This window comes from Corythoichthys intestinalis, chromosome 13 (genome assembly GCF_030265065.1).
Source record: "Corythoichthys intestinalis isolate RoL2023-P3 chromosome 13, ASM3026506v1, whole genome shotgun sequence".
Taxonomy (NCBI): domain Eukaryota; kingdom Metazoa; phylum Chordata; class Actinopteri; order Syngnathiformes; family Syngnathidae; genus Corythoichthys; species Corythoichthys intestinalis.
In genome coordinates this window covers 20,865,096-20,887,624 of record NC_080407.1, presented here as the reverse complement: position 1 = coordinate 20,887,624, position 22,529 = coordinate 20,865,096, and the positions used below count along the sequence as shown (strand labels likewise).

Here is a 22,529-nt window from a genome sequence, read left to right as displayed (position 1 = left end):
CTTAGAGATAGGGTGAGAAGCTCGGTCATCCGGGAGGGACTCGGCATCGAGCCGCTACTCCTCCGCGTAGAGAGGAGCCAGCTGAGGTGGCTCGGGCATCTGGTTCGGATGCCTCCCGGACGCCTCCCTGGAGAGGTGTTCCGGGCATGTCCCACCGGCGGGAGGCCCCGGGGACGACCCAGGACACGCTGGAGAGACTATGTCTCTCGGCTGGCCTGGGAACGCCTTGGGATCCCGCCGGAGGAGCTGGTTGAAGTGGCTGGGGAGAGGGAAGTCTGGGCTTCCCTGTTAAAGCTGCTGCCCCCGCGACCCGACCCCGGAACAAGCGGAAGATAATGGATGGATGGATGGATGGCTCCGTACGTTGGACAATGAAAAGTACGCAAAAAAAAAAAACACGCACACAAAAAAAGCAAGTGGGTCGTGTACGTGCGCGTCATGCGTCATGACGTAGAGGATGTGAGTGGCTGCAGTAGCCGTTCGATTGCTTTGGAAAAGTGGTGCTTTAAAGACAATCCACTTAGCCCCACGACGCAATGTAATCGACTGAAAGGTTTCAGATATTTTTGGACAAGAATCCGTTCAATCTCGCTTCTGCTTTGAGCCATTTGGGTGCACATTGAAACGTCGAGGCCTGCTTTGTTAGCCTAGCCTAGTTTAGCAGCTAACAAAGAGAAACAACGCGCCTGGGATAAACACGTCACCCAGCAAGCAAACATCAAGTCCCAAAATGTCAGGTGAGTAAGTTAACTTTTGACTTGCAAGTACTACACATTACAATTCGAATGTTTAAAGACACAAAATGTCTGATTAGTGCTGTCACGCAGCATCCCATTTGTGGCTTTTTATCTTCACTGATTTTGTTTCTCTTTCTAATTTTAATGTGATGTAGAATACTTGAATTAAAATATTCTCATGTAACAGTTCTACATATTTACCAATCAGTAAATGGAGAAACGACTTTTCAGTAACATCCGATAATAGTTGCTGGACACAAATCTGTAAAAATACATTTACCTCGACTACAAATAGCAGTTTGCAATTTATCCAATTTAAAATACTGCATAGATGGCATAGAACTTAATTTAATACGTACAAAATGGGATTTTCCCAATCCAATAAATGTCTAAACTGTCAGGAGACTACTCCAGATACTCATTTGCATGCTATTTGGCAGTGTGAACCTGTACAACAGGTCTGGCTGTGGGTAATGAAGGAACTCTCATCCCTTTTGAACTGTAGGATTCAATTGTCTCCACAAATTTTGGTCTGCTTGGCGATATTAATGCTGTGAATATCACATGCAGTGTTGTCACAGATTACTTGAGAAAGTTATTTATATACTGATTACGCCTGAAAAAAGTAATCTAGTTACTTTACTGATTACTTCATCATCAGAGTAACTAAGTCATTTTAAAATTAGTCTACCAGTTACTCTTTACCATTTTTTCTCCCTTTGCCACCTCAACACAAGAATGATAACAGAAAAATTAAGTAGCTGAATAAGCAGCTACGTGCTTTACGTAGTGCCACGCCGCCTCCGTTAAAATCAACAATACTGAAGGCATCATTTGTTTTAGAATTACTTTTACAAATAAGGAAATCCTTAATATGTTGACTCATTTACATCAAATGATGATCAATTGTAAAATGTTTTATCTAATGCTTTGTCATAGCTCCCAGCTAAGGTAACGTGTGCAGCAGTTTATAGCTGCATTACCCCTGCGTAATAATGACTTTTTTCCTCATAGCAATAGTACAACTTTATTCTCTTTTTTACTTAAGGCAGTATTACCCATCGCTAATATGGACCTACGAGAGACTACACACGACAGTGACACCCTCCTTTTATCCATTGAATTAAGTCCACGCTTTGGCCGCTGTGGGTCTGCTTTTTTGGCTTTGTGCCGCTTTCCTCGCTTGCAACCCGAGCGTCTGACATTCTCAACTTTCCACGCATGTATTACATGTATTTATTTTTTACTCGCCTTTAACCGTCGACGAGATATTGTGCCCGTCGGCGTCGACGCATTTACTTCATCGTCTATGTCAACAACTTCAAGTCGGGGCGGCTCTATTACATTGGGTCGTAGTGGATGACAACAAGATATGAATAAATACAAAATGGTCTCAGAGGATTACTTCTGAAGCAGTAAATTTTAGAGGGGACCTATTATGGCAAATGAAGACATAAAATAGGCTCATGTGTGATTATGGTCTTGGTCTCGCAGATGTCAATCAAGCGCATCGTCCTGAACGCCAGGAGTCTCCTCGCATGGGGGAAGAGGAAGAGTCGCCATACATCAAGAAGGTGGAGGAAGAATTCGTCCACATTAAAGAGGAGCAAGAGCAGTATTTTATTAGAGTGGTGAACCCCCACATTGAGGAGCAGCAGCAACCTCATCCCCTCAAAAAGGAGGAGGAGGACCCTCCATATGTTAAAGTGGTGGTGGTGGACATCCCCAAGTGGACTGATGAGCCCTTGAAGGGTGAAGATGCCGGTGTGAGTGAGGCCAGCAGAGGGACGGAGCCTCAGAATGGCAGCAACAGCAGTTCAAAAGAAAGATCCCAAGCAGACAACCTCATCGCTCGACCATCAGAGAGTGACGATTTCACATCACACTCCCTGTTCTGTGAGTATCACATTACTCAGCTTGAGGGGAGTGCCGGGCTATATCTGAAGAAGAAGCCAGAACTAGGCCTGTCGCGATAACAAATTTTAGTGGGCGATAAATTATCTCATAAATTATTGCGATATTATTGCGCCCCCCGCACCCCCCAAATTTTTTTTTGAGCTTTTATTTATTTATTGTCATCATCATCTGTATCATTGACAGTTGCAAGATGTGATATGAGCAACCCGAAAAAACCGAAGAAAAGACTAGGGCTGACGAGATAAGCATATGTTTATCAAGTCCCGTCCCCTTTTAACCGCTTTACAATAACACAGTGAGAATACAGTATATATTAATAGATCAAGTACACCCATTTAAACGCAATTAATGTTTACTTTTAAATTAAAAAATACCTTTTAAGAAATCACTACTAAAAACGATAGACTATGCCTCTTTCAAGTAAAAGACTACAATATTAATACCGCACAGAAACACATAATAAATGTCTTTTTTCAAGAAAAAATAAAATTGCACTTAATAACTGAAGCATTTAGGCACATAGGTATAAAGTTGCAGTAACAGTAATTGCACTTCAACAACAACAGAGAAAAATAGACTAATTAAGTAGCAGTAAGAAAAATTTGGCTCCCAAAGGTATCAAATATCATTTAACAGAGGCAAAACGGTCTCATTCCTTTAACAATGTAGCGGACTTCACTTTTCGTGAGGGAACGCTATTTTGCGCGGTGTCGTCTGTATTTCTCACATCAAGCGAATACCTCTAATTGTCAATTAACGTGACGAGGAGGCTCCGCTTGTTGCGATGCAGTTTTCTTACTAAGCAGTGAAAACTGGAGAGGATGACAGTGTTTCAAATGAGCATGTAGATTTATTCTGTTGGCCATCTTTGTTGAAACAACCTCCAGAAACATTTTGCAGACTGGTTCGTCCTCTTCCTCATTCCACTCGCTCATTGCTGTGCGCCGACAGTGGACTCGGCCCTGCCTCCATCCATTAAATGACAGTCACTCAAACTCAAATGTATAAAACGAGCATACCCAGAAGTCAATAAAACAGAGTGGCACAAGGAAGCTGAACTTTAAACAGCGCTGCTGAGCACGTCTGCCACACATCTGCCGCAAGCGCGTGCGTCACGCACGCACGTGACAAACGCACGCGCGCGCACGTGCACGCGAGGCGATAAATCGCAGCAGGAAAATTACCGTCTTCATTTTTATATACCGCGCGATAAATGGAATTATTGCATATTGCGACAGGCTTAGCCAGAACTGTCATTTGGTGGCATTCGTTCAATCCGTTTCGTCTTTATGCGATAGTGTGTCCAATCCTTGTTGTTATACGAAATATGACTGACTCATTTTGACATCGGCACATCTGCGCGTGTTTAAGGTGCAACACTGGTGTAAACTTAAGAAACGGAAGCGAGTGTAATCGTCTGCAAAACAAGCATGTGCACCATTATTGTGTGAAAGACGAACACATGGCAGAAAACGCTCAGGTGGCTTGAGGTTCCGTTCTGAGACCCCCAATTCAACCATATTTAAAAAATGTCAACATGCATGTGTAATACATCATTGGAAAATTTAAAATACAGGATCAATATTTTTTCTGAGCAGGAGGGAATTTGTGACACCCGAAAAGTTAGTCAAATCATGTGAGCTAAAAATCGAGTTTCTCATTTTAAAAACAAGTTTTGGACATCTGTACAGGTACATATTAAATAACAAACACTCCAAGTCATATTTTGCAACAGAAAATTCATTAAAATCAACAAAGGGGAGATAATTAGGTAATTTTGGAGCAGGGGATTTTTTTTTTTTTGAAATCAGGGAAACAAAATCAACAACTCCATCTTGAAAAGGAAGTCCTCCCTTTTTGTAATTTCATAGTTAGCAGGAGTAAGGACTACCCATCTGTAGTAATCAGGTGGTCCTTCTTGGATGATTCCAACGTCTTCATCACTGCCATATGTATTGAGGCTTTTTGAGGTAATGCACTGTGAAGCCATTGTCATCATCATGCATTTCATTGTTTCCTCTCGCACAACTGGTACTCGGGAGCTGAAACTGTCTGCGGTCCATGTCCCACCAGACAGACGTTATTCCAAACTGCTGCCCAACATAAATTTGTTGCAGTCGTTGTCGTTGTGTAGCCTATCTTCCAGCAATTGAGCATTTTGTACTCAGGAAGTATTCAAGGGTAAGGTTTAAAAACGCTCCCATGTGTAAATGTCTCGTCTGTACTGTTTGCTTCCATTGTTTACAAAAATTTGCAGTATATGAACATGTGCCGAGTACCTGTTCGAGGGCATAACGCGGTATGAAAACGTCACGGTTTCAAAATCACTAAGACTTTCAGTCATACCGTTCCTCCGGTATTAGCCATTCTTTGTATCCCAAAAATGCAGGGAGAAATTCCTCGCAGCTGCAGGTAGGGCTCACCCCTCTCCTCCCACTCTGGTTGTTGTTCAGTGTGTCAGCTGTGCTACATGATGGCTGCAGGAGGTGAAACACTCCAACGTTTTCCCTCATCGAAGAAAACAAAGTTACTGGTATGGGTTTGGTTAGGTTTGTAGCTTTGACCTAGCGAGAGAAGGCTCGGTAGCTCTACGATCGAAGGCTTCAAATGTGCCAATCATCATTTCAATTTGTTTCACACCAGTCTGTGGCAATTTATTCAAGTGAGAGACTGTTGTCAGGCACTCAATGAAGCCTTTAATAAAGACAAGCATTTTTTCTTTGTTATTCTTGTTTAAAAATAATTCAAATTATGAATAGGGGTGGGCACCTCTTGCTACCTCATTAAATGATACGATTTAAAATGTAAAGCTCACTATAACGATGATATCACGAAATGGCGATACAACGAGTATTGATACATTGGTCAGGAAATCGTTCTACAAAACAACTAATAAACATGAAAAACAAGCTATTCTCAACCTTCGGCTGTGAGTTTATCACTGGTAGACGTCATCCATTTGAACTGGGAGTGTAAACGAATGTTCATTCGCTGCCATCCCTCACACTTTAAACTGATCAGACATCTATAGCGGTCAATGGCAACCAATGAGCTTAATTTGGGGGCATTTTAGGTCAATTGTTGTTCATTTTGGGGCCTTTTTGACTCACTTCCTGTTGATTCTTCCAGTCTAAGTGGATTGAGAGTCTAGCTCCGTCAATGGCAGCCAGAGTTTAGACAGCAGGGTTTCCCCTAAACATTAAATATTGTGGCGCACCGCCACAAGAAAATAAAAGGCGCCACGCCGTGCAAAAGAGATATTTATTTCTTTATCTATTTCAAGGCCGTTTCAAACTAACGGCAGCCTAATGTGAAGGGTTCAGCGGCAACCTATTCATTGTGTATTGTAATGTCCGTAACTATACGTGGCCACCTTAAAAAGTGACGATCGGACGGGGAGCTGTGACGTAGAGGGAAGCGAGAAAGATAGCAGTCGCATGTCGCGGGAGCCCGCCGTTATTTTGTTATTCCTTTTCTCTATTATTGTTGCCACAATAAAGTAACTAATCCAATACAGACTCCTGTTCTTCTTCCCCCCATCCGGGGCATTACTGTATTTTGGATCGGACTTTTCAGCGAAATTGAGTGGTGGACGGCCATCTTGGACAGAAAGGCAAGTTTGAATGAATTTGCGCTGAGCGGCGGGTCAGAGTGCCGTTGCACTAATGTGTCAACAACGCATTCAATAGCAGAAAATGCAGGGCTGTTACAGCGGACGGATATATGCAATCACGGCTGACGAAACCTTGATAAATGCGCTTTTTTTCCCCAAGTTTCACGAGCTCTGGGACACTCGAAAAATGTCTCTCATACCTCACCTTGTTAAGCTAAATGGTACCTCGATGTGCGTTTGTTCGGAAAAGTAGTTCACGAACAACAACAAAAAAAACTATTCGCCTTCTCACCGAAACTAGTAAAACTCTTTACACGGCAATTAGAATTTCCCCCTACACCTTGAAATGGCTCTATTACAAGGACGTAGGTTTGGTCTCAATATTGGTGGGGATGCTATAACAACATAACCTGCATGTACAGTGGGGAGAAGAAGTATTTGATACACTGCCAATGTACTTGTTCTCCCCACTGTATATATATATATATATATATATATGTATATATATTTTTAAAATCATACTTCGGGGAAAAAGTGAGAAAAAACGTCTTATATGTATCTCTTTCAATTGCTAAATCTGAAGAAATACATTGAGCTCACACACACTCACAAAAAAAATTGTGTGTGTGTGTGGGGGGGGCAGTTATTCGCTATTTTGCGGTTTTTCACTTATCGCGGCAGGTTGTGGTCCCTCCGCGAATAACGATGGAATGCTGTACACTGTGGTCATGGTGAGTCATCTAAAGTCTTTCCAAACAGCTATACAAGTCATCTAGTAAAAATTTCCTTTTAAAAAATAATATATAATATAATATATATATATATATTTTTTTTAATATCGCAATATAATATCGCAAACTGCCAAAAATTGCAGCAATAGTTTTTTCCAATATCGTTCAGGCCTAATTTCAGGATATGGCAGAAAACACAGACAAGACTGAAAAAGCAATTTCTGCTCTTGGACCCCTCTTTAAAATAAACTTCTGTATTTTAAGCCAAAAGAACTGTTGTGTTTGATAGAACAATATGTCTATAGACCCCACTCGCCAACGTCACACAATGATGTGTCGCTGTATCCGGCCGCCATATTGTCCGTCATTGTTTATCCGTATTCTCAATGGTTTCAATTTGCCGTGCAATTTATAGTGCAATTCATGGAAGCCCCGGTGCTTTCAGACGCTGTAAACTCATTGGATGCGTTGCATAAAAGGCGTTATGTGGAAAAGCTTCAGTCTATCCATTCACCAGATCCATATTTGATGCCTAAATCGATATTTTTCGATCCGCTGTCTTCGCCGTCTCTGCCTGACATCTGCTACCCTGATATCTACCACTATCTTGTCCACAGAAACTCGGCATATTCTCACGAAACTTTGAAAAACTTTAAAAGCAGCACTCTAAGCAACATTACCCCATATGACCCTTTACTTCCCATTTTCTACAATGCCGACAATCAATTAAAAAAAAAAAAGTTGACTGCGATGGCTGACGCTACAAGGATAGGTGGGTATTGGACTATTTCTTAAAATACGCAACAACTGTGTCTGCCTCATTTGCAAAGAGACCATCGCTGTTTTCAAAGAGTTGGATGTGACGTGATATTATCAAACAAGACACGCTGACATGTACAACATTACAGGGAAGATACGCACCGAGAAATTATTGCAACTTGAAGCTAGTTTAATTTCACAGCAGCAGTATTTCGCAAGAGCCCGAGTGTCGAAAGAGAACGCCACAAAGGCGAGATTGTTGAAATTATGAATTTAAAAAAAATAATAATAAAGCAAATGTGACACACAGAAGGGCTTGCTTTGTTTAAATATATTGTTCTACGTAAATCAGCCAAGGTAGCCCCCCACATTTTTACCACACCAAATCTGGCCCCCTTTGCAAAAAGTTTGGACACCCCTGTTTAACTGAAGATCCGGAGACGAGGCCAGCTTCTTTCACTTGGTACCAGCTAAATATTATTCAAAAAATAATGATGGCGGAAGAAATAAACATCTTGAATTTGAAACTGTATGTTGTCGGCGATTAGCCTCGCAATGATCTTAATTGTGGTTGTCAGCCCAAAACCCTCTAAATATATATTAAATGCATCTTACCAGATATAAATAGTCTGTGGTGATCGTTTGGTGCCCAGTTTTGTCGTCGAATTGCAGCAGTCCATCTCGCTCTCCTCTCCGGGTCTCTCGGAATACGGTCGAATTTCAAGTCTCTCCGTCTATCTTCTCTGTTACTGCAACCAACCGCCACACACGCCTTCACCATTTTGATTATTAATGTTAACGAGGAGAAAAACACACCATAATAGGAGGAATATACATAGCGGTAATGCATAAACACGACAAGCTGACGGACAATATGGCGCGGAGGCGTGGTTGTGACGTCATGTGAGTGGGGTCTATATGCTGCCGTAGCAGATTCATGGCGCACTAAGCCTCCGAACTATTTTTTATTTGTCCGTTTTACCCTGAAAACCCCCGTTTACAGACGTCGTGCAACCGCTTTTGTTTTAACCTAGCCATAAAAAGAATGTAAGTAATTATATTTATTATTCAAATGTCTGTCATTTTTAGCTTAGAAACATTGAGGTCAAAATTTTAGGTAAAAAAAAAAAAACGACTTTAAAAAATTATTCAGTTGCATATTTTAAAGTTTTATACGAATTACGTCACAATGAAAAATTTGGCGTCTGTAAAAAAAATCACGGATATCTATCTCATAACTATCGCTTAATTTTATTTTTTTCTGTTACTGTCGCATTTTCCTTGATATATTAGATGATAAGTAATCGGTCCAAACAAAAAGAAAGTTGAAAAATAATGTTTAAAAGGGTAACTATATGAAAAAGAAAATCTCAACCACTCCTTGTTGTCTGCGATTTCTGCATCACGATCCTTGTTATATCACCAAGTTTCACCCATAAAATAAAAATAAAAAATCCAGCTGTGGCCATTCACAGCTGTGTCTTGGCACTCGGTGATACATGCTACATGGAGTTTTTGGATCGAAACGAGGTAAGTACGCGATAATATCTCGTTAAAATCGTGGCGTCTTTAATTCTGCTCTCGCGTACTCTCGCCTCCAATTAGGGTTTTGCTGTTAATTTTTTTTTAATTTGAATGCCTTCCTGTTCAAAATTTTTCTTCCCCCAGAAAATTGAGATTTTAAGCTTTCCAATGATGTATCACAAATGCATTTCGGACAATTTGGGAAGTTGGCCAAATTGAGGGTCTCAGAGCACAACTTCAAGTCACCTGAGTGTTGTCTGCCATATCTAAGTGAGTAAAATTTGGCTGATAATTTACTGTATTTCAAATAAATTCACACTGAAAACAAGGGAATTTAACTAACTTTAAAGAGGTGTGTTTTTGCAGTGTAGCTTCAAAGGGAATCATGATAGTCCTTATTGTCTGAACAGTTTTAATGTGTGAGTTTGTTATACTGTACTCTCATCGTGGTTGTTCATTATGTTTTATTCATTAAGTCATCGATGCCACAACTGGACCTTCCCAGGTCCAAGCAGGATTCGTCCTATGATTAAAGCAGGACTCTCACATCTAATATGGTACACATCTCATGAACATTTGGATTTTTGTCTTTTTCTTTATACTTGGGCCAAATCAATTATATCAAAAGTTTCTTACTGCAGTAGTTTCATTCTTTTAATAAGACAAGTAACTTGCTATGATCCAGGGTTTTGAACAGGCGTGCGTACCCAAGGGTACACATCTGATGTTGCTCACCGTGGTCCGCAGTGTGCTCAGGGAGTTTGTGTGTCTGCTCAGACACATGAAAAATTAGAGGGAACATTGCTTGTATACACAACTTTTATATGGATAGCACAAATTGCTTGAGCTACGAGCCTTAGCATAGGCTGGCTTCTATAACAATTTAAGACGTTTTGTACATACAACTTTTCTCCACAGAAATATACATATTCTGCGTATTCATATGTTATTATAACCATAAAATACTTACAGACATATATTTCCGAGGCAGAAACGTAACAGAAAGCATTCACGAGTCTCAATGGTACCGCAAGCAGGCATGAAAATTACTCACCTTTCGGCGAAATTCGCCGTTTTGAAGTCAAAAAGGGCGACCTACATGAATTGCGTAGATCCGAGGAGAAATTATTTTTGGGAGGAGTGGGGGTCGGGAGGTTTTATTTAATTATTATTATTATTATTATCATCATGTGATTAACTTAGTACGTAAACTGATCGGTTCTTTAAAAAAATGACACGGACAGTCAGCAAATCCTTCTAGATGCTTCACTGACGAGAACCAATCATCGGCCCAAGCTGCGTGCCATTATTCCAAACGCGCGCACTCCTTACGTGAAACAAGGAGTGCTCGGCGAGCCTTTGGTTGCATTGCAAAGCTGCGAAAACAAAAAGCAGGCCTTATCCACATCGGGGCAGACCAGAGCGCAGCATACACACTTGCCTGTATTTGCCAGCAGATTGAATTTGGTGAGTTATGGTTTCAATCGTTTTCACATTTTGCGATATAAAAAAGTTAATGCCATTCGTTGCAGCTTGCGTTGAACACTGCCAGAGCTAGCCAAATCTCCCATGAAAAAAAATAGCTCCCGTTAAATTGGCGTCAAGCTTGTGTATTTAGCGTTAATATAAACGAAGAAACACACTGTTGAGTCAAATTAAGCGGCATGCTCTCGGATTGAGGGGTCGCCTCGCATCGCATCGCTCCCGTCGTCCACCTTGGACGCGGTATTTTCGGCTGGGACTTGAGCTGACGGCCGGTGTCGGCACAACACCGGCCCGACGAGTGGTGGGAATGATTCTTGCTTCTTAAAGCTTTTCAGAAATACAGGGATCCCTCGTTTTTCGCGGTTAATGGGGACCAGAACCCGCCGCAATAAGTGAAAACCGCGAAGTAGCGCCCCCCCCCCCCCCCCCCCCATTTTTGTGTGTGTGTTCAATGTATTTATTCAGATTTTACAATGGAAAAAAGATACATATATATAAGACATGTTTTTTCACTTTTTTCACCAAAGTATGACCACCAAAATGCTTGGCTTTATTAAATGCTTCATACTGAGTCTACTCAAACCCTCTCAGGCTTTGTTAAACAATGATTGACACATGTGCAAAGTTTTTCTTTTTATATATATATTTTTTGTTTGAAACAACTTATTTGATTGAATAATAAAAACACAAATGTCCTAGCCAAAATGTGGCCCAAACGCAAAACAACATTACTTCAATGGAAAAATTTGTTTCAATCAAGAAAAATAGTTTTCAAATGCTTTTTTTTGTCTCAAATTTATTTTTGCAATCAAAAACAATTTTTTTTATTGAAGTGACTTTTTTGGGATTAAGAGTATAACTGTATTTTGATTGAAGCAACTTTGTTTTCGATAGAAGTAACTTTGTTTTTTGATTGAATAATAACACAAATCTACCTCCATCGTTATTGAGAGAGAAAGAAATTAAGAAAGCTTTAAAACTAAAAGCCACCGGGGAGTCTTTTTAATATTTATATTTCATTACATAGACATGCCTCGTAGGAAAAGGAGATTGAGGGTTAAAAAAGAGTTGGATGAGGCTGCTAAAGGCAGTGGATACCTCATCAGCTGGGTGAATAGCAGACCTGGTAAGAACAGGTTTGCAAGTATAGTCGGGTATTAAATACAATTATAAACACAATTACAATGTTATTTTTCTATAAGTTTTTATGTCATTGCTTTATTAATCATTAGGTGCTAGAGTTGTTAAGTATGGATAATAATGAAATAATAGTTTTGAGAAAACTGTGCTGGTGGTGGCTCAGTGACCATCTGATCTGGGTTGTTCTCAGATGAACAAGTTGAGGAAGGACGTTTTGATGCAGAGGTTGAAGGAAGAAAAGAGGCAGACTGACTGAGTCACAGCCAGAAAGTGTGGATGACAGTTTTGATTTCTATTCACTGTTGCCCTCTCCCAATTAAAGTATGTCACAGTCGCAGCCAATTATTATCTAAAGCTGGTTAAAATTGAAGTTATGTTGTTTTAAGGTGTATTAAATACTTGTTCATGTGCCCCTTTTGATCTGCGAGCACCCGCCCCTCCACCGGTCTCTGCACGGCCCTGCTGAAACACAGTGTGGGTCGACAGAGCGCAATATTTTGTTGGGGTGTACATTGTACTGGAACATATTTCCTCCACACCCTTCTCACCTTTTTAACCCCTGACCCATTTTCATGCCTGCGCAAGACACCAGACTGTGTAAGTCATGGGTGTCAAACCTGTCCTCAAGGGCAGCTGTGGGTCCTGTTTTTAGTTCCTACCAATCGAGCACAGACAGTTTAACCAATGAAGTTTGTGCTAAAACAAACAGCACCTGACTGCAATCAACTGATTACACTTGTGCGACACCAGATTGGTGAAAAGATGTCTTGTTTTATAGAATTGAAATCCAGCACCCACTGCGGCCCTATGTGGAATAGTTTGGACACCATTGGTGTCAGTGAATGAGCTTGTTAGCCAAACTGTGACAAAAAAATAGATGCAACGAATTATTCTGACGCACATGCAAATGGTCAACGGATTTCCCATACGGGTGCATATAGGCAACACACTGTGACTTCACCTTTCCAACATGATTCTAAACAATTCTTGATAAGAAAATACATATGAAAATATGTAGCATTCATATTATAGTATACTACTTAATGCACAGTAGTGTAGTTAATTATGGAACCCCTCAGCCACAGTAGATGGTGTTTTTGCAAGTTTGACATTCATTTTTCATCTTGTTTATAATCACATCAAATAACAACATGTCAAAGACACAAATAAAGCTGAAATGACAAAAATATTTTTGGGAATACTCCAATTCATGGCCTTTCTGTGATTACCGTAATTTCCTGAATATAAGGCGCACCCGTGTATAATGCGCACCCCAAATTTACTTGAAAAATCTAGGGAAAATTATTGTACCCGTTTATAACGCGCACCCTAATTTTAGCACCAATAGATAGAAGAATACAAGAAAACAGAGCTTGTGTACAGATACAGAAATGTAATTTTACTGACTGGTGAAACACAGCACAAGCATAGCACATTGGTAGTTCTCAACATTACCATAAACTGACAATATTTACGGTAATAATATGATTTGACAACTTCTCCAACTTACCAGAATCTAGGAGAAAACAAAACAGATGTGACTTTTCTTTTAAAGGCTACTGTATTACTTGCTCGTTTTATCATGATGAATAAATGTTTCTTCCATGGATTGATACGGTTAAACGAAAGTGAGAACGTAAGTCGGAAATCCGTGAGAGCGCATCGCTGTCAACACGACAGTAACAATAGGAACTATTGTTATTTGGGTTTGAGTTTCCCGAGGGACAGATATAGTTGACGGACACAGAAGTCTGTGTGCTTACATTTGTTATGGTCCGAGTTGCGTAGCTGTAATAAACGTTGACTCAAATGAGTTCAAGAAACTAAATTCTGTGCTTTATGAAGAGTGAAAAAAGCAGAATTTAACACAGACGAAATCATTCGGCCGATTAGAGTGAAGTATTACCGAAACAAAATGGTGACATCACGTACCGTAATGGTCGGCAACGGGTCGCCGCATACGTTTCTTTAACACAACGTGGCCGTGTAAATAAATAAATAAATAAAAAAAACGGTTTATACGTATATATATATTCTATCTCCATCCATGTACCAGTTTATAATGTGCACCATGATTTTACAAGTTGATTTTGGGGGGGAAAAGTGCACGTTATATTTGGGAAATTACGGTACTTGATTGACAAAATTATTCAACTCCCTAGGTATGTAGAACTTTAGTACTTAGTACAACATCCTTTGCAACAATCACATCCTTTAATCGTGAAGCATAGCTTGACACCAGTATCTTTGTCCATTCCTCATGGGCAAAGGCCTCCAGTTTATTAAAATTTTTGGGCTTGCATGCTGCAACTGCCTTCTTCAAGTACCACTAGAGGCTTTCAGTAAGATTTAAGTAGTGATTGCGATGGCCACTCCAGAATCTTCCAGCACTTCTTTTGCAACCAAGATGTGGTAGATGTTGAGGTATGCATAGGATCATTGTCCTGTTGGAAGGTCCAACCTCACCCAAGCCTCTGCTTTGTCAATGACTGCATGACATTTGCATCCAAGATTGAACTTGATTCATAATACCTTGCACACGCTAAAGATTCCCTGTAGCTGTAGAAGCAAAACAACCCCAATTCATTACTGCCCCCCCACCACTGTGCTTCACAGTAGATAGAATGTTCTTTTCTTTTTTGGCTTTAGTGCTTTGGAGTCAGCGGGGGAGGGGAGGGTTCTTGCATGGAACCCATCATTTCGCTGTGTGCATTTTATTGTCTGAGATGAAACCTGAATACTTTCCAATGACAATTCCTGTCGTAGTTCCTCAGTTATCACTTGGGGATTTTTCTCCACCTTTAGCTTCAGGTATCAGCAGCAGCATTTGCAAACAGTAACCTCTTTCTACCACACCCAGGTAGAAAGGTACTTAGGTAGTCTAACCTCACGGCCTAGTAGCTGGATAGACGGTCCATAAAATATATCATTTGTCTTCTTGTGTCTTGCAGGTTTACGCAAATATTTTGGTCCTGACGCTCAACAGCTAAAGAGAGAAGTACAACTTCCAATCAAAAAGGAGGAGGTAGAGATGCCATACATTAAAGAGGAGTGTGATATCACCATGTCGACTGGTGAGCCCTTGAATACCAAGGATGGTCTGAGTGAGACCAGCAGAGAGACGGAGCCTCCAAGCAGCACCTCAACAGCAGGATCGCAAGCACACATTTTCATCGCACCATCAGATGGAAATGGCGCCACATCACACTCACCTTACAAAGATGATGGTCATAAGAAATCTCACCATGGGAGAACCTTTGCTAATAACTATAATTGTCGTATGGATATGAGGAGGCACACTGGTGAAAAACCTTTCGTCTGCTCAGTTTGTGGTCAAACATTCAGTCACAAGAGCAACTTAAACCGACACACAAGAACCCACACTGGCGAAAAACCTTTTTCCTGCTCAGTTTGTGATCGAGGTTTCGCGAAAAAGCATAACTTACAAATACACGAAAGGACCCACACAGGAGAAAAACCTTTTTCCTGCTCAGTTTGTGGTCAAGGATTCACTCAAATTCACCACTTAAAAGGACACACAACAACCCACACTGGTGAAAAACCTTTTTCCTGCTCAGTTTGTGGTCGAGGTTTCGCTAAAAAGCATCACTTACAAACACACATAAGAACGCACACCGGAGAAAAACCTTTTTCCTGCTCAGTTTGTGGTCACAGTTTCACTGAAAAGATAAACTTGCAAACACACACAAGAACCCACACTGGTGAAAAACCTTTTTCCTGCTCAGTTTGTGGTCAAGGATTCACTCAAATTCAGCACTTAAAAGTACACACAAGAACCCACACTGGTGAAAAACCTTTTTCCTGCTCAGTTTGTGGTCAAAGATTCGCTCGCAAGGATAAGATTAAGGGACACATGTGTATTGGGGTGAGAAGCAGTGGCCAATGACTGTTTTGCCCGTCAACCACGCTGCCTTCATCAGATTGTTCATGCAGGTCAATTGTAGTCTGTAAAGTTTCCTCAAATCCTGATGAAGATTGGCAGTATCGGTGCTTTGTCCAATCCTTGTATGATGTGGATCCACAGTATTTCCAAAAGTATTGGCTCACCTGATTTAACTCTCAAGTTGAGTGCCATTATTTATACAATACTCTCCCTCTTTCAAACTACACTTTTTACCGCTAATATTTGAAACAGTAGACCCAAAATTACAAAAATTCTAAATCATCAATAATATAATTACGTAAGTATGGAAAATTATGATTGGCTCACAAATATTAGTTTTTTGGGGTTAGGGGTGCATTGCTCGTACAGGATTTTACCAATCTTGTTCATATTTGGCACAAACATGATAGGAGACACCTTTTTGCGATTGTTATATGTGTTTTTCTTATTTTCAGATTTTTTAAAGTTTAAACAAGCTTTCAAAGTGGCTGCCCCTCTGTCATCAAATTCCTTGTTGCAGAGGGAGAAACCCCTCTGAGGGTTAGGGTTTGTGGATTTGGTTTGTGGAGGTATACATTGAGACTCTTAGGAAGCTCAAAGCAAGAATTCGACATGTTCGGCCCAACTTGGACATGGCAAACGTGCTCCGCCAGCATGACAATGCACGTCCTTCCACAAGCATCAGGGCCATGGAGGTCATCACTTCATTTGGATGGACTGTGATACCACATTCGCCATATTATCCTGATTTGGCACTGTCAGACTACCATCTCTTTGGTCCAATGAAAGAAGGACTCCAGGGCAACCGATATGGCAATGACGATGAAGTGAAAACTGCTGTTAAGAATTGACTTAGAGATCAACCGGCTGAGTTCTACAACACTGGTATACATGCCCTCGTTCATAGGTGGACTGTAGCTCTTGAGAGAGGTGGAGACTATGTGGAGGAGTAAAAATATAATCCTCACACTTGTACCTTTATTTTGATGTATAATACATGTTGCTATTATAATTTGTTTGTACATAATAAAGTTGGGTGCATTACTTTTTGAATACCCCTAGTAATTTAATAAGTTACTATTACTACTCTTGATTGACAGTGACGTATTACGACAGAGTATTGGGGCCAAATAAAGGGAGGCGGAAAATGACTTTGAGATTAAAGTTGTACTCTTACTAGAAGGAAAAAAGTTGTCTTATTACGTAGGGGTAATGTAGCTGAATAAGGGGCTACGCACTTTATGTACACGTACCTTCTCTGGGAGCCCCGACAAAGCATCAGTAAAATCCTTCCATTGATTATAATTTGATGTAGATGAGCTAAAAGCTAACGGATTTCCTTATTTTGGAAACTGATTCTAAAACACAGCCTCACGAGATCTTTTCATTATTGTTGACTTTAGGTGAGGAGGCAAAGCGCTACAGAAAGTACGTGGCTGCTTATTCAGCTACATTACCCCTACGTAACAGACTTTTTTTCCCTCCTACTTACAGTCCGACTATAATCTCGTAGTCCTCTTTATTTTGGCCTTATACTTTTTCGTACTAATTGGACAATGATGATAATTGTTAGTGCTTTTAATCATTCCGGCCCACGTCGATGAAAATCTCAAGACTGCTTCGAATTTTAAAGTGCTTGTACTTCACTGTGCTTGTTAATTTTATTCATTATAAACATCTTTTTATTTATTCAGTCCTTGCCTCCTCGCCTCTTTGTTCAGAACAAGCCTAGTTAGAATATTAGAACTGAAATCTATGGTGGTAACTAAATCAGATACTTTGTTACCAAGTTGATTCTAAGATTCAAAAAATGTGACGGTCCTGCCTTTTCTGCAATACCCGAAGTATCGCCGGTACCGACGCGGCAGATCTGGCCACTTCTTTTGTGTGCCATACGAGGCAACACAAGTTGCTGGACAAGCGGTCATTTACATTGCTAAAATGGGGGTTGTAAATGAGCGGTTATATGGCAACACGCTGTGCTAAAGAACGAGAAAAACAGTCAATGTATGCAACATTCAGTGACGTGCATTTACGTCGTTTTTTAATATTATTTTTATTTTACTTTTTTTTAGTTAACCCTTTAACACCTAACACTATTTGTTCCAAATCTGCATACCTTTGATGTTGCCTTTATATTTCAAATAAAAAAAATCAAAATTGCCAGATTGGGTCCCTTTTTAGGACACCATAACCTTCATGTCCAAACTTATTTTCTTCAACCAATTATAATCAACATTTTGGACCCAAAAAGACAAAAAAATCAACATTACAAATTTTGACAAAAGTGTTTTGATTTCCCATTGACAACCAAACATGCTCGACGAAACGTTTTTAAGCAAGATAGATATTCAACTTTTTAGGATAAACATTCAACAGAAAAAATGAGACTGAATAGTTTTATGTTTAATAATTCAACAAAAAAAGGTAAGGTCAAAAGCAAGAGTGCAAAATAGTGGCTATATACTGTATACACAGTATGTAATGCATTATATATTTATATAAAAACTACAATATAAAATTTGTTAGATACTTTTCCTTTCAATGTGCAAAGCAGGCCATAAAATGAAAACTATATTAATTTTTTAGTCTTTGATTCCTCAGAAGCCTTGGTAAAACTGCCAGTGGCAGTTCCTCTCTGGGTGGAGACACAGGCCCACATTGCATGTCTCACACATCCAGGCAGTACTCAACTACAGAGTTAGCGCTCTATCCTGGCTCTCTGTGATTTTGGTCTATAACCACACTGGAATCTCCAGCTCCAGCATCTCCAAAGCCCTCTCCAAGACATAGGTCAGGTAGAAGACGAGTACTTATTTCATTGCCATTTCATAGCACATACACCGTATATCTGTTCCTCATCACAACACAAACTGTAGCAAAGTAGTTGCAGGGGTGAGAGTGGCTAGAAATTTCTTGCCGGAACTCCTTGACATTAAGGTCGCCACGGAGCCAAAATATATATATTTTTTGGGGGGGTGTCCAAATGTTGGAAAACCACTTAAATGCAGATTAAACTGCTTTTGGCACAGTTATTCCTAAAAAACAAGCACAATTTCATTCAAGATTTTATTTTTTTTCAATGATTTTCAAAAATAAAAGTTAACAGAACAAGCAGTAACCCCAACCTCCATCTCCTAAGTTATCCCCACACATTTCCTAAATGCAAAACCTGAACTTTAACTACTTATGAACATTGGATGTTCATTAAAATAGCGTACCGTATGTAACACGTCCCCTTTGCTCATAAATATTCATGATGTTAGCAACTGTTGCTAGGGGAGGGGGGTCATACATGCATTTGTCCCTCATGCTAGATGTTGCATGTCGCTTTTGTTATAGAATATTTTACGATAGTATTCTTTCCTACATACCCTTATGATATTGGTCAGTTTTTTAAATCTTTTTTTTCCTGCCTCTGTAGTTTTGTTTTATGTATTCTCTATACAGTGTGTTTTTCATCTTTCAAGCATTTTGTAATTCCTTCGTGAACCATGGTCGCTCTTTGTACTTTTGTTTGCTGCTGTACCCTTATATTGGGCAGTTTTTATCATATAATGATGTGAATATATTAAGAAAATGTTTCATGTACACAGTCAATGTCAATTCCATTACATATATTTTCCCAATTTTGTGCCAGTAAATCCTTTTTAAATGAGTCCAGAGTTTCCTCTGTCCTCACTCGGCTGTACTTGACATTCAGCTCTGGCAAATTTCTGAGCTGGGTGCCGTTATAAACTGTAAAAACTGGTAGGTGATCACTAATATCGTTGATTAACAGTCTGCTTACTGTATTACTTTCAATGTCATTGGTGAATATATTATCGATTAAAATAGCACTGTGGGTTGTGATTTGACACGGTGTGGTGACTTTTGGATACAAACTCATACTGTACATGGTATTGAAAAATTCATCAACCGATTGGGACTTGTTCGGATTGAGCAAATCAATATTGAAATCCCCACAAAGGAAAACTACTTTTTGAATGGCTTTTGAAAACATTTCTCCTAGAGAGCCTGGTGCTCTATATACTGTATACAGCTGATTATGACATTAAACTTTCGGTTTAAACAGTTAAATTCCTAACCATCCAGTTCATAATCCATTCCTATATTTACTTTGAGCCATGTTTCAGATATGGAAATTACTTTTGAATGGTTTTATAAATTGATTCAGATATTCTCTCATATCACTGAAGTTAGCATACATACTTCTGCTGTGTTACTGATCATTTATTGTTCATTTTAATGGTAGAGTTGTACTGTTCCTCCGTGTAATAGCCGCAGTTAATGTTGGTATTAAAAAATAAATTATCGTCTGGCTGATTTATGTTTGGTATATTGAAATGATCTGAGCTCTAGTTTCCCATGATCAGCAATCCTTTGGAATATATTCCTGTTGTCTCTAGATGGTGATGGATGTGTCATGATGGTGTGTGTCTTCATACCTCACAGTCCATGTTGCTCATTCATACCTGAACCCCTCCATACTCCTGACGGCCAATGTTTTGGCTCCTTCTGGGGTCCCATTTAGTTTGATGAATATTTTACAGTTTGATGTCCATGTGTGCTGAATTTTCCCTTGTATTTTCATTAGTCGTGCTTTTCTAGCGATATCAGTGCTTTGCTTAGTCAAATGCTCGTTCATGAATGCGTTGGTTCCTTTCAGCTTCCTTATTTTAACAGTGCGGTTTTGTGCTTTCTGTGGACAAACCTGGTAACACCTCGTTTGTCGTTGTCATCTCTCCGGGTTAGAGGGAGGGGGGCCTCGATGTTATTCCGATCTGCCTTAATCCTTTTGGACTGGAAAAATACAGCCACCTGCTGCTCAACAGAGCCGACATCCTGCTCGCTGGGCTCACCAACGTTATCGGTCACAGCCTGGGCGTATGACCACGGCTTGATCCGGAGGTTACAATCATATCGTTGATCCTTGTGTGCTGCTCCAATTCTGGCATTCGACTCTCCAACTGCGCCAGAGGCCGGTCTTTCTCGGCATTCTGGATTCGGAGAGCCTTCACCTCCTCCACCAGGTTCAGGGTGGATTTCTGCTGTAGCTTAATCAAAGAAATCTCTGATAGGAAGTCAAGAGATTCCTTGATTACGCCACCCTCTTCGACAGTCAATGTCTTCTTTGGGCCATTTTGCTAAGTGACGCTGATTAGCTTCCACGTAGCCGCCGGCTAACTTTTAGTTCCAAGCAAAAAATCCCGAACAAAGCGGGCGAAAACGTGACATCGAACTCCTGAAATTCCTTCCAGGGTTTTAAAAAAGTCACAAGGAATTTTCGATTCCAAATGCAAAGGTCATCTTTCACAAACTGTCAAACGACTGTCAAGCGACTGTCAAACGACAATAAATTGGAAAACAAAGGCTATGTTCATACCGCAGGTCTTAATGCACCGAATCCGATTTTTTCGTGTTTTTCCGACTCAAGTGAGGCATTAACTTGACGTCCTGTACGGGACAAGTTGCATAGAAGTGGACCATTTCAAATCCGATTTGGGTCACTTTCGTATGTGGTTTAAATCCAATCTGGGCCACATTTTTCCAGAACGTCGCGACGGTCTGAATTGGCAAGTCTCCCAAATCGGATTTCATGTAGCAATGACGTCATCAGAGAGCGAGAAAGACGGCGCGCTACGGTGGCGGTGCAGCAGTCCGTTAGCGCCTAGCTTGCCTTGAACACGGCTTTTGGTGAAGGGTCGGGCTTGGCAACAGTCATAAAAAAATAAAAATGGGTTGAGGATAAGCCTGAGAATGACTGGTTTTCTCTCTGCTCTATATGAGCAATATTTCAAGATTGCTTACATGGCCGAGAGTCAGGGCAAACTGCCTGTATATGTGTGTGTGACATGCACGGACAGTGCGTGCATGCTATCGATCCACGGAAACTTTGAATAGAAGGCTAAACTGGGATTATTTATGTCAGTTATTTGTGTCCTCTTTTTGGAAATCAAAATATGATCGCCCTGGAATGACGGATGACAGCCAGCATGTGTAGTCATTTGTTTTGTGTCGGACTGTCTGATTAGTGCTCATGCATAATACTTGAACGGTCTCAATTGACAAAGGCAGTCTGAACGGGCACGCCAAAAAAAGATATGACAAAAAAATCGGATTTGTGCAAGAAGACCTGCAGTATGAACGTAGCCTAAGAGGTGTGCCCCAACCTAAAAAGAGAGCATTACTATCCTGCACTCGTTTGGGTCAAAAACTCAAATGACCTCAGAGCTATTGAAGTTCAAAGCTAATGATTAAAAAAAAACAAAATTATGAATAGATAACTGGAAAACTAAGAGGTGTGCCTTGATCTCCAAGTACAGTACGTTGACACTGCACTGGTTTGGGGTAAAAAGGTTAAATGACCTCAGATGCAGAGCTATTGAAGTTTGAAGCTAGTAACGGAGAGATACATTGGAAGACTAAGAGGTGTGCCTTGATCTCCCAAGTGCAGTATTTTGAACCTGCACTGGTTGAGGTCAAATGGCCTGAGGGCTGTTGAAGTTTGGAGCAAGTCAATGAATTTAAAAAATCATTTAAAATTATGAATCAATATGTTGGAAAACAATGAGGTCTGCCTTCATCTCCAAGTACAGTACTCTAAAGCTCTGGGTGTCAATAAAATGAATGGGGCCATTGCACATGCAAAGCAGGCTGGTCTGAATTAGATTATTTCTTACAAAGAATATTTCCAGATTCTGACTTCTTTACAGAAG

The 22,529-nt window shown here is 40.3% G+C and overlaps 2 protein-coding genes across 2 annotated transcripts in view; one reads left to right on the top strand and one right to left on the bottom strand.

The window, feature by feature from the left end:
• Positions 1–444: 444 nt before the first annotated feature.
• LOC130927872 (gastrula zinc finger protein XlCGF26.1-like) lies at positions 445–18,251 on the top strand. Its single transcript, XM_057853972.1, has 3 exons — positions 445–737; positions 2,232–2,633; positions 14,858–18,251. Exons 1-3 carry the CDS (start codon positions 731–733, stop codon positions 15,811–15,813), a joined length of 1,365 nt encoding a protein of 454 aa, XP_057709955.1. The 5' UTR covers positions 445–730; the 3' UTR covers positions 15,814–18,251.
• Positions 18,252–20,684: 2,433 nt separating this feature from the next.
• The window catches only part of LOC130927952 (uncharacterized), a 33,729-nt gene continuing 31,884 nt past the window's right edge, over positions 20,685–22,529 (bottom strand). The window contains exon 4 of the mRNA XM_057854101.1: positions 20,685–20,867. Coding sequence (XP_057710084.1) covers positions 20,685–20,867 — 183 coding nt within the window. The remainder of the gene's footprint in view (positions 20,868–22,529) is intronic.

Coding starts and splice junctions, on each gene's coding strand:
- LOC130927872 (XM_057853972.1), top strand. Junction 2,634..14,857: donor CACATCACACTCCCTGTTCT/GTGAGTATCACA, acceptor TGTGTCTTGCAG/GTTTACGCAAATATTTTGGT.